The sequence below is a fragment of the Pantherophis guttatus genome, chromosome 1, assembly GCF_059756535.1.
Source record: "Pantherophis guttatus breed Tessera chromosome 1, ASM5975653v1, whole genome shotgun sequence".
Classification (NCBI taxonomy): Eukaryota; Metazoa; Chordata; class Lepidosauria; order Squamata; family Colubridae; genus Pantherophis; species Pantherophis guttatus.
The window spans coordinates 160,007,901-160,021,106 of record NC_142063.1 but is presented as its reverse complement, the minus strand read 5'-3'; the positions used below and the strand labels follow the sequence as shown (position 1 = coordinate 160,021,106).

Here is a 13,206-nt window from a genome sequence, read left to right as displayed (position 1 = left end):
TCTGCAAGGGAAACCTACAAAATCATCTAGAAAGCCTAATGTCTCCTTATCCCACCTATCCTTCGTCATTGAGTTTGGATCACTTTGAACAGTGAGATGTGCCAGAAATCCACAAGCACATTACATGTTTAGAAGTACAGGCACTTCTCTGCTCTTATTGTTATTGTTGTTAGGTTTCAACCTAAGCACATAGCAGTGCTCATTCATAATCACAATTCTGATCACAATTGTTCCAACAATCTTCTCAATTTCATTCTTCCCATTACTTCTAGGAAAACTAAAACGTTGCCTGGTATCAGCAATCAGAATAACTTTTTGGGTAGTCTGTTCCAAAGATAAACCGAATGTGACATGAAAATGCCTACCAAATTGTTAAGAAGTCCCTAAGCATGCCTTGGAAACCCTCAAAAACTATACACACAAAACTGTATGGCTATGGTCAGTCATCCAGGTCATGGTTCTAAAGCACCTTTGGTACAAATGTGTGTGTGTGTCTGTGTGTGTGTGTGTAGTTCTGTTTGTGTGTGATATTTTAATGCCAAACAAAATTACCTAACACTTGCAAAAATAAAAGGTGTGCATCTTAGTAAACCTATTATTGCTTTAAACAGCTTAGTAAAAATTTAGTTAAATGAAGCCAGATTGAGACACTTGTGTTAATTACAAAGCCTACTGGAGGATCAGAGTCACATGTCAGGTGACATTAAATTGCTTTAAATGTAGGCACTCTGAAGGACACTGTACTGAAAACTTCACAGATCTGTCTGCTTGTAATTCTGACTTTGACCTACTCAGATTTTACAGTATATACACAAACACACAGTACTCTCCTTCTCTCCCTCCCTCTGTGTAGTCACAATTTTTAATTCTGAAATTACAACCTGATGAGGAATTCTCCTTGATACAATTTAAATTTATAATTCACAAGGCAATGGAATCAATTTACTAAGAAATTAGTGTTAAAAACTTTAGAATTATGGGTTTATAATTTCCAGCAGTATCCAAGGAGCAAAAGAATATTACACTTCTTTGAGCAATCCCAATGAACCAAAATGTATTTCTAAGCTTTCATTGTCAGCAACTTTCTGAAAGTTGGCTTTGCCTGCAGCAATACCTTCCTTCCTTTGAAGCCCACTGAACTCCAAGTTAGTCTGATCAGAGGGTAAAGCAAATGTCTTCTTAGTGCTGACATTAAAATATCACCATGTCAAAAAGTCATTTCTAGCACCAAGTGTAAATGAGCAGACTTCAGCAAATAAGTAAAACTTGAATGCTTCAATTTATTTTAGTCCAGAATTCCCCTCTTCAACTTCATAGGTCTGTTACTGAGTTTGTTTTATTATTTCACTACTTAAACCCAAACACAGCATTCTCTAGCTAGCCCCCCCCCCTTTTTTTTCCCCAATACTGTACTTCAAGAATTTTTGGAGGGATGCATCTAGCCCAGAATGTCAAGCTGCTATTATAAACTGGGCTATAGAACTTCTGGAATAAAATGTTACAGGTTATGAACGTTAAGAAGGAAACTCCCTAGATATTTATCAGATAAAACTTTAACAATAGCTTAGAGACCACATTTATCTCCTCGAGGAGACATCCTATATACTAGGACATCCGTTCATCTGATGGAAGTGCTGAGTAGAGAAAGTTTGAAAAAAACAAAAGTGTCTTGGCAGGAACATATCATTAGTTTTATACATTTGTACAAATGTATGAAGTAGCGGGTTCAAATGGCATGCAACAGTGACTCTCAAGACTCCAGCTTTTCATCCAACTATGTTATGCAAGTATCTAGAACCAATAAGCCTGTTAGCAATCAAAATAATGCATTATTCTGTCTTTTTATTAAAGTCATCTTTTAATTTCTCTTGCCCTTTTAAAGAAAGAAGCTCTTTAAAGTTTCTTTTGCAGTACAAAATAAGATAGAAATGAAGAATGAAGAGGTCAAAGGAGAAACTACTTGGTGCACTTCATTAATGCCACTGGAAAATGTTCAATCTAAATTAGATTGTTTTCTTTGTTAATCTTTCTGCACATACCATTCATCTTTGACCCTGACTCATAGCATTTACCCAATCACACCTACTGCTTATTTTTCTATACAAGAAGTTACTGCCAATTATATCCAAGACAATCAAAGGGTACAGAAAATGTATCTGTTGGATTTCACTTCATTAAAATTTCGGATATGGACAAGGTTTAAAGATAAAGAGAAAACAAAAATGTCTACATTAATTCTTAATATTTATTTTTAATCAAGGGAGTGAAAAACTAACAGTGACTAAAAAGTGGCATAATAATACAAAAAATATTTTTGTTTTTTGAATGGTAGAGCTTAAATGTTAATGAAAGATCCATCTGAAAGATGTTTGTCTTCTTAACTATTGTATCATTATGGGGAAAAAGTCAAAAGTGAATTATTATAAGAATGAGAAATTCTGGTTTAAAATTCACATCAGTGATAAATTCATAAACTTGATCTATTCTAGGCAAATATTATTTCTGCTTTAGCTTCCAGCCCACAGCATGAGGGGGATAGTGCTGCTAGAATGAATCCCTTTCAATTGTTAATACAGGTAATCCTCGATTTATGACCACAATCAAGCCCAAAATTTCAGTTGCTAAATGAAACAGTTGTTTAATGAATTTTATCCTATTTTACAACCTTTCTTGCCTCAGTTGTTAAGTGATTCATTGCAGTTGTTAGTTACATGGTTGTTAAGTGAATCTGGCTTCCCCATTGACTTTGCTTGTCAGAAGGTCACAAAAGGTTATGACATGACCCCAGGACACAGCAGCCATTATAAATATGAGTCATATATGCCAAGTGTCTGAATTTTGATCCTGTGACCATGGGGATATTGCAGTGGTCATATGTGTGAAAAATGGTCATCAAACACTTTTTTCGGTGCAGTTCCAACTTTGACCTATCACTAAATCAATTGTTGTAAATCAAGGATTATCTGTATTGTAATAATCCATTCTTGGGGGGGGGATGGGAAATTTGAAATCATGACTCAAATCTGTAAGAAGTTGTTCAATTCTCTCTTTAGAACAGGTTCAAACCAGGATGGTCCATCCTCCATCAGAGATTTCCATACTGAACTGGGGATACCCAAATGAACAGCAGACCCTATGCACAAAAGTATCTACTAGCTAAATTGGATCAGTATTATCTATATACAGTGTGTATTGGAGATCCCATTAATTATTTTTTCTTTGAAGTCAGCAAATCAATGGACTTTCCTGTTCTTCCTTCAGATCATATTCCTCTCCACCATCTGCTGTTAGTTGCTGCTGGGTTGTTGTTTTTTTTAATTGCTGTCCTAAACTAAAAATGACATTAATATAGTTCTATTAATTTTACAAAACTTATTAATTTCATGAATCTTAGAGCAATAAAAATATCGAGAATGTATCACTAAGTAGATTTCATTAAGACAAAGCCAGAATTATTCTGAATAACTTTGATGACCAAGCTAAATTTCCTTCTACTTTACGAAGCTTCTCTCTGCCAATTTCATGTCATTGTACTTAATTTACACCTTCAAGGTGAATGCAGAAATCTAAGTCTTTCTCCTTTGGCACAGGAACCTACATATTCAACTCAGCATTTCCTTTTATTTACTCACACATATATCTGAAATGACTATATTTTAAAAATATTATCTGTTATACTAAAAAAAAAAAAAAAAACAATCATGCATGAAACCAAAAACTATATGTCCCCATCTTATGCTACTATATTATTTATGCTTGTTTCTTTATGCTATTTTTACATATGATTCAGGCACAGCCAGAATGGAGAAACAAAATCAACTGCACCTTTTACACAATATTAGATTTATATTTGGATTATGGACGTATTTAAACATGAATCCATGTAAGCATCCTTTCTATTTTTTGAAGCTCTAAGTATCATAAAATCTGTTTTTAAAAGAAAAAGATTTATAAATCTATATGCAGTGTCATCCTTAGTAAGTTTAATTAGAATTAAGACCCTACGTAGGCAAAGGATTTTAGATGTCAGGATTTTCTGGAAAAAAGATATATTGACTCCTTTTCTGTTTTTTTTTTTTTTTTCAAATTTCCCCCTACCCTGTTCTAATAAGTATAAACATTTTTATTTAAATATATTTTCCTCAGCCTCATATATAATACATAGAGGGCTGAAGAAATGGAAATTCCACAAAATTTGCATTAACAGTTAAGAAATAATCAGTCAGCATAAAGTGTGTTATGTTCTTTCCCCTTATTACACTGCATACTGTGCTGCCAACAACATATGCTGACACTCCATAAGGTTTTCACTTCCACCTCTAACAGATACCAAAAAGCAATATGTTTCTTCAATCCAGCCTCACTGGTTGCCGGAGATACTCTTCTAGCAGCAGCAAAATTGGTTTATGCATATGCCATGCATTCTGTAAATTGACTAAAATATGTTGCATTTATGTAACTGGACTGCTCTTAAAGTCAGTTGCTAATGTGAAGGTTTAATAAATTCAGATAAGACCAATGTTGGAAAGAATTATATGTGGACATTTGTGGAATTTACTATAAACATATGGTCTACTGTAAGTAATAACAGAAATATTTTTTAACATACACTAGAATAAACATGTTTTTTTTAATGATTTCAAGGAAAACTTTCCTTGTGATTTCTAGAAATTATTTTTAATCCTTGGAGGATTTAAAGCAGAGATGGAGAACATGGGACTTACACATGTCACTGACATGTGTTGGTTAAACCTGTTGGACACCGGAGTTCTGTACTATCTGGGAGATTCCCCAACTCCAATAATCTCCAGATCAAAAGGTATAACTGAGTAAAACAATATTGGACAGAAGCATAAACATTTGATTATCTGGTGAGCTCAGCTCTAGTGAAGGAAACAACACTGCATTTCATAAGCAACTCACCCATTTAAACCATTAAAGACAACAAACTGGAAATACAGTTGGCTGAATGGTCAATTTTTTATTCTTGAGGGTCTTTATGTTCTTTGTATAATAGTCCAAAAACTGCTGTTGTAATTGCCACATCCTGATCTTTTGAAATCAGTGCTTCTCAATGACAGCCAGATTTTACAAGCAAGTTAACAAGTATGAATGACTACATTTGAAGAGATAAGTTTGCTGGCAAGAAATAGAATGAATCTGTGCAACAATATGTATAAACAATAAGCACACAGGTGCACTGTTTTTCTTACACGTGCAATAATGACTTTATTATACATATTAAATACACCATGGCCGCATAATTTTACTATGAAACCTGGAATAACTATTGCAAAACAAGACTATAAGAGCTTTCAAGACATTCTTGAAAGGTAGCGCAGTGGTTAGAGTGCAGTACTGCAGGCTACTTTTGTTGACTGCTGGCTGCCAGCAGTTTGGCAGATCGAATCTCACCAGGCTCAAGGTTGACTCAGCCTTCCATCCTTCCAAGGTCGGTAAAATGAGGATTCAAATTGTTGGGGGCAATAAGCTGACTCTGTAAACCACGTAGAGAGAGCTGTAAAGCACTATAAAGAGGTATATAGGTCTAAGTGCTATTGCTATTGCTATTCTTGTAACTACCCTTAAATCTTTTAAGAAAGCCTATTAGATGAATATTGGCGAATGATGGAAGATACAAAAAGTTTTAAATACTACCATCATTCTAGTTCATTGAATCAAAAAAAAAAGAAGAAGAAGAAGAAGAAGAAGAAGTCTCAAAGCTGCAAAACAATCCTAACTGAAATTTCCAGGGAACTAATTAATTGCTCTCACAATGTTTTCCTTATAAAAGGACATTATTCTTCACCAAAAAAATTAAAAAGCCCCGGTCCTGAATGCAAAAAAGTCTAACTTCAAAACTTAGTAATTTCAGTTAGAAGAAAAAAGAAGAAATGGGGAAATCTGAGATTGCTAGCTCAGATTTGATGTTTCTACTCGATTAATGGACAGCTACAGGGTATGTAGAGTATGGCCAGGAAGAGTTTTGAAACTTTTTAAAAGTTCAGTTACTCTGATTCTGATTGCCCTCTTCACAAATTCTATTTCATGCCATACATTTTTTTCTATTTTATAAATCACCCTTCCCAAACATTTTAAGTTTGGGAAGGTTCTATAAAATGGAATCCCTTGACACATTTCTAGCTATTAGTTTATTCCTAGGGGTAAATATTTATGGTTGGTTGAGCAATCAGCCAGATGTTTAGGTTGGATTTGGCATTTTTATCCACCTATTGAGTCTTTCCCAAAAACCTCAGATAGGCAGATGTTGATGCTTGATGATGTTAAAGGTATTGTTGCAGAATGTAAGCTCTTGCAATAGTTTTCACTATTTTCCCCCATTTGATGGTGAGCATGGCACATTTGTCCAGTCCAAACTCCATTGCAATATCTTGGCTATATATACAGAGAGTGTCAATAATGACACAGTAAATAGCAATGTTATTTAGGGGAGATCTCCTCCCATTTCTTGCTCTTTCGTGCTAAGTTACATGTATACAGAACTCTAGTCTTATAACACACACACACACACAAAAAAACTCTATATCCAAAGTTTGCATACAATGTCACACTCCTTTAGACTACAAACCTATTCCCATTTATCAAGAAGTCTCATTGAAATCAGTATTTACTTCTGAGTAAACATATATAATATGGAGTTCTTAGAAATTTGACTTCTATCAGCTTATTCTTTTTTCTAAGTCTTTTCTTTCAGCCCTATTGCTTTCTTAGTGCAATACTTATATGTCATTTTCTGAAACCAGATTTTTTTTTAGTCTCAAATGTCTTTGATATTAATCTTACAGGTATTATCTCTTACATAACCAGCTTCTTTGTTCTCTGCCTTGCAACTACTTCGTACAAACATGTCTATTTTCTATGAGAGCTGAAATTCTTGCGTTAATTACGCTATGCTTTTCAAAAAATAGTTATGTTTATGTTTGCCCATTTTGTTTTACCCTTGTAATTTAATGCTCAGCTACTATATTTTCAGGACTTACCCATCGATTCCAGCATCATATGCCTTTCTTTCCATCTATAGGACAGGAGAAAAGATACTATATAATACTATACAATACTTTGCTTTTTTACCTAGTATCATTTGGCCATTCAAACACATTCCTTTACATCTCTTACTCTGAAGATCGACAACACACATAATAACATTGCTTAAAAGAAGAAAAAGTGAGCTGAAGAGCAGAGGATAAGCTGCTCAGCAGTGGCCCCTTTTGGTCAAGGAAACAAATTGCACAAATACAAGACAGGAGAAAGAAAAGGGGGGGCAAAGAGAAAAACTTTCACTTCAAATTATTGAGAACCCTTTCCTTACCTTTCACATTATTCTTTAAAATATAACCCTAACTCTACTGCTTCCAGTATTGATGATGCTGACCAGCAAAACATTGTGATGCTGACAGTTTAAAATTGATTATATTGCGCAGATGTCATGAAATATTTTCTGCTTTGAGCAAGTCACTTGCACAATGTGTGCACAGGGGAATGGAATTCCTTAATCCCTTCAGGTAAAATCTAAACCCTGACTTCATTAGTAATGGAAGCTACCGCATAGACGCTGAAAAAATGGCTAATTGTCTAAATAATCCATGTCTCACAAAATTGTTCCCTAAAACTGTTTTTGAGTTTTAATCCTGGTTATCAGTCTATTTTAGGGGTACAATTTCAAATCATATTCTTCATTTTTGACTGCAACTGGAGCCAAAGAAACATCATGGATGTGGTTACTGGGAGTCAAGCTTGACTCAAAGACATTTAAATAATGCTTTATTTTTAAAAATAGCACTCTATATTAATCAGAGTACATGTTAAAATCTGTAATTATTTTTAATAAAAGTTTTTGTAAACAATCCCATGAGTGGAAGGACTGATTCAAGAAACATTATTTTTACTTCCTTACATGAAATGAAAAGCATCTTCTAAAATGAGGCCTGATGGAACAACAAACGAAACTTTTATCTTATTTTAATATGCAAATGTAGGCATTTATTTTTTTAAAAATACATTATATCTCACATGTTCTCATTTATTGGGCAAGTTGTCTACTTTTTATTTTGGTTTAGTTTTTTTAAGCCAAACTTGTTTTACTATATAAAATAGAAACAATGTGTTCTCAAAGTTACATAGTTTATATATTTCTTCTCATTGAAAATCCTTCATACTTTATAAGATTTTCTGCATGCCATAACTTTAACCACTTTCAGGCTCTGTGAAATAAAATTACATTTGTTCTCTGCTTCTTTTTGAGAACATTAGATTATATTAATTCACTACCATTACCTCTCAAAAGGTTTGCTATACCACTTTCAATAAACTTTTAAGCCTTTTAAATCCAATGCAAAGTCAAATGTGGACATTAACCTAGATAATGAACCTAAATTCAGAAAATAATATTCTTGGGTTCAATTATTGATTTCATTTCTAAAGATATGCTAAATATAAAAAATAAAATTGCTCCCAGTTATGCCCAAAGCAAGCCCAAAGCAAGTGAATACTGAAGTTTCATTAGCTTTGCAGAAGAAAATAGATGTGTTTAGAATGTGATCTATGTGACACTATACAGATTTCAAAAGAATTCAAATATAACTTTTAGAATAACATCCGCACACATGTCGACTTGATGGTATAAACTTCCACTATTGTATGAAGTATAATTTCCATATAAGTTGATGAAAATAACAGTCATAATAGTTCACTCTCTACTGAATTTATTTACCTGGAGTTTGAGCTCACCTTAACCTTGGAATATTTACTAGGAGATACTTACCACTGGCTTTATAGGGGTCTATTTAATCATTATGTATAGAATAAGAGCAATCATAAAGAGATGGAGTTGTATTAACTATACAAATCATGTACTTTCATTGAATGGTCATGTTTGGCATATCTAAATGAAATTAGGTAGAGAATTACAAAATGCACCAGAATATAAATATTGGATCATTCCTGCCATTGCTTCTCTTAAGAGTTAATGGTCAATTTGGCAAGTTTTGTACCATTTAGTTTTAATTAATACATACTTGCATGCATACACATACACACAGCCCTCCTGACAGATTTCATTTCTGCCCATTCGATAAAACATGAGTGAAAGATAATTTAAAGTAGATAACATCACTGGAAAGAATTTGAAATATCTAGGATGCAGAAAACCATATATGTCATTCAAACGCACACAAAACTTTTTAATATTATTCAGAATTATTTAGAATTTACCACAAGCTTTCTTAATCATTGTATTTATATAGTAAATGCTAGTAAATCTTATAGGAACCTTCCTGTAAGTGAGATATGCATTATGTTTCCCTATAGTTTGTTCTTATAGAAACTTTCAGAATGAAAAAGTGATGAGAAAGCAAAATCGTTCTACTTTACTTTCAAATCTGTACCAGCATTATAAACTTCTCTATATATATCTGAGATATTAATTGACCTTGGCCTTCATTGAAACAGACCATGCTGATAATGTCACCTCTGGCCAGCAATGGGCCTCTGGGTTTTAGGCAGATGATTGAATTGGGTTCCTTCCAAAGGCAAAACTTGTGTTTTATTGCTGAGTTTTATCTCTCTCCTCTGAAGTCCACAACTTAATCCCTATATCTGTTTTATTGAAGTTTCTCTCTAAGTGTTTTATTGGGGGGAAAAGCCAACAAGATTTGAGGATTTCTTTCCCTAATTACAATTATTCTGGACACTTCAAAGAACATTTAAAGTAACTTGGTTGGCAACATGAATATATTACCAGCGCCGCCCCCCCCCCCAGTTTAAATTGGTGTTTCTTCCATCCATTCTGATTTCAGGCCATCTCAGGAGAGTGAGACCAATAGTCTTATTACATTACATGCACTCAGAAGTCCCACCATAGTTTATAGAGAATGACTCCCTAATAAGAGGATGTGGAAGCAGAGTCCTAAAAGCACTTTAACAAACATCAACATAATTCCCTTGTGAGAAAATATGGAAGCAGTTTTAAATCTTCCCATTCTGACCAACCATGAAAAAATGGGGGCGGGGGGGAGAATGTTTTGAACTTCCACCCATCATAACTCTTGAATAATCGTCTGGCCAAAAGCTCATTTTGTTATTTTCCTTTATTCTCTGAATACCTTGACCCTTTAAATTCAAACTGGACTGTGTTGATGTTCACCAAACTAAACTCAAAATGCCAGGTCTTCTCCACCAAGAGAGCTTTACAGCTTGTTCAGCACTCTACCTTTCAGGAGTAAGGAGGGCGCGAATGGACTAAGTGTTTCTTTCAACGCCATTTAAGAGTCCACTGGATTATCCTACACTAGCCCCAAATCAAAGTGCTACCTAGAAAGAATCTATAGAAACAGAAATAGTCCGAGAGGAAAACCCGTGTACAAACTAACAATTTTCTTCTTCTCCTTTTGGTTTGTGGTTTTTTTGGGGGGTGGGTGGGTGGGTGGTGGGGAGGGAGAAAAGAAATCTCCAAGAAACCGACTCAGACTCCCTCTAGGAAAGCGCACCGCTCTGAACTGTCCAGCTTTCTGGAGTGCTGAATCTCCGAGTACTCCAGACGAAGATGTAAAGGACGAAAGGGGGCGGCGGAGAATTGGGGGGGGGGGAGAAGAGAGAGAGAGAGAGAGAGAGAGAAACGGAGGGGAGGGAAGGGAGGGGAACAAACACCTTACCAGAGTTTTGTTGCCGTTTTTGCTGAGGGGACCTCGGAAAACTCCCTTGATGTTGCGAAAGTGCCCATTGCTGAGATGCGCGGAGCTGATGACAATGTAATAACACTCCATGGAGCAGCGGCCTCGCGGGCTGCCGCCGTTTCCATACACCCCGGAGGCGCCAGACCAGGCAGAGGCTGTAAGGCGCCGGGCGTGGGGTAGATGATTGGACTTGGCCGGCTTGGCTGAGACCAGGAAGCGGCGAAGGAGCTGGTTGATCCGGGGAAAAACCAAGCTATACACAGAGGCATGTACTGCTCTCCCTCCGGCTGTTGTCTCCAAGTAAAAGCGGCGGTAATAGCAGCAGCAGCAGCCTAACTCTCCCTTCCTTCCTTTCTCTCTTTCTCTCTCGTTCTCTCTCAAGGCGGGGAGCCAGATCGAGCGGCCGGGCAACCTTAGCTACAGCAGGAGCCGGCGGGCATTCATCACAGTCTCTTTCCGTCAGCGCAGAGCAGGCAGCAGCCAAAGGAAGAAGGGGGGCGGCGGCGGCAGCGGCATTAGCAGCATCTTTCCTTGGCTTCGCTGAAGGAGTCTGAGCTGCTGCCTCTCGCAGGCATGGCGCTATTATAGCGCACAGCCTTGCCGCTCCATTGCACTGAGCCAATGGCAGGGAGCCACTAGGCTGAGCTCGGAGCTGTCAGGAAAGTGCATCTGTCACACGCTGCCGTCTCCTCCCCCCTTTTCAGGAAAAAAAAAAGAAAGAAAATAAGCACACACACTCTCTCTCTAAATTCTCAAGCGCTCCACGGGAAAGAGCAATCAGGGCGGGAGATCGAGAGGGGACACCCCCCCCCATCCCCTATCCTAGCAGGGGCTGCCGCCGTTGCCCAGGTATAAAAGGGGAGGTGGCGTTCAGCTCCCTTCCCCCAAAACAGAAGGGAAAGGCAACCGTTTGTCTTTGCCTGGCTGGCGGAGGGAAGCCTTTCCCTCCGCGGCAGCGAATCCCCCTTTCCCAGCGAAGTGACATTCGCAGCTGCTCCCTTCCCTTTGGAAGGGGAAGCGGGGGGCAGGTCTCCTGCCGGATCCTCGCTCGGGGAAAAGCCACACCGGCCCAGGTCTCTTTTCAAGGGTTTGTGAGACTGTGAAGGAATTTCTATTTATTTATTTATTTTTGCACGAGGAGGAAGCCACCCGATGGAGATCTGAGGAAGAGGGATTTTTTAAAATAATAATAATAATAATAATAATAATAATAATAATAATAATAATAATAATAATAATAATAATAATAATAATAATAATAATAATAATAATAATAAACCCCGAAAGCAACATGGAGCTTCTCCGTTCGGAGGCCGTCTACCTGAGAACCGAATGCAGGGACAGCCACAAGCGCGTTTTCTCTAAAAACCGCCTGCTCCTAGAATTGCGACAAGGACTGCTTCTTTTGGGGGAAGAAATAAAAGCGAAATGTGTTGGAAAGCAACCTCCACCATCCCAAGACCCGGATTGACTAGCGATAGAGAGATGCTGTATATATATAGAGAGAGAGATATGCTGTAGTGCGGCACATCTTGGGGCCACCCTGTTGAAGGAAATTACAATTGAAACGAGTCCCTCGGCTGTGATATCCGGGTTTATTTATTTTAATTTTAATTTTAATTTTTGAGGTCTGCTTCCCACAGAGCGTTGCCTGACGAGCTTGACCGAGTTCGCCTCACGTCAAATCTTAACCCTCGGGAGCCCAATTTCACGGATAGCTGAGGGCGGGGCAGTCCCAAGAAGCGCGAGATACACTAATAGATTGGGGGGGGGAATTCAATTCGCACGCGAATAGGCTTGCAGCGTAACGCTGCTCGCCCCCATTCACTGAGAGCAACACCGCGCGACTATCAAAGCCGGCTTCTTTTATAGGGTTTCCCCGCCCCGCCCCCTTCAGCGCCCTCCTTTCCCCGCCCCCGACTTGCCCCGCCTCCTCCTCCGGGTTAACCCTTTAATGATCCGCTCCTCAAGTCTATAACAAGTTCTGCTCGCCCGAGCTCGCTTTGCCAGCAGCGCCTCATCTGTCTTGCCGCTCCCGGTTGAGCGTACTTTATTGGCATTAGCAGGCACTTAAAGGGATCGATAACAGCCAGCCGTCAGCCTGGGGACCGCGCCTTCTTCAATGGATTTACTTTTTTTTTTTCCCCTTTCCTTTTTCTTTTCGTAACTTGAAGATGGCTTAATTGGTTAAAGCGGATGGCTACGCAGACTCTCTCCGGCGTCTTTAAAACGAGCGGGTGCAAGACGGTTGTTTGGTGTCTTTCTTTGTAGGCTTTACACACTCCGCTTTCTTTGGGCCCGTTGCGCTGCACCGCTGTATGAACTCTGTGCTGGTGTTTGAGAGTGGATAGCGAGAAGGAAATCTTTTTCGTAATTGGCTTGGCATTAAAATAAATTCTAACGCTAAAGTTATTTAATTATACATTAAATTGAGAACTGAAATAGGTTTTAGAAGTAAATTGTTGGTGTTACGAACTGTAATTCTAAAAGAATAAAACAGTTTACACCAGAGGTG

The 13,206-nt window shown here is 37.7% G+C and overlaps 1 protein-coding gene across 1 annotated transcript in view; it reads right to left on the bottom strand.

The window, feature by feature from the left end:
- ZNF804A (zinc finger protein 804A) overlaps positions 1-11,314 on the bottom strand; it is a 260,902-nt gene extending 249,588 nt beyond the window's left edge. Inside the window, exon 1 of the mRNA XM_034429033.3 lies at positions 10,671-11,314. Coding sequence (XP_034284924.2) covers positions 10,671-10,781 — 111 coding nt within the window. The 5' untranslated portion in view covers positions 10,782-11,314. The remainder of the gene's footprint in view (positions 1-10,670) is intronic.
- Positions 11,315-13,206: the final 1,892 nt, after the last annotated feature.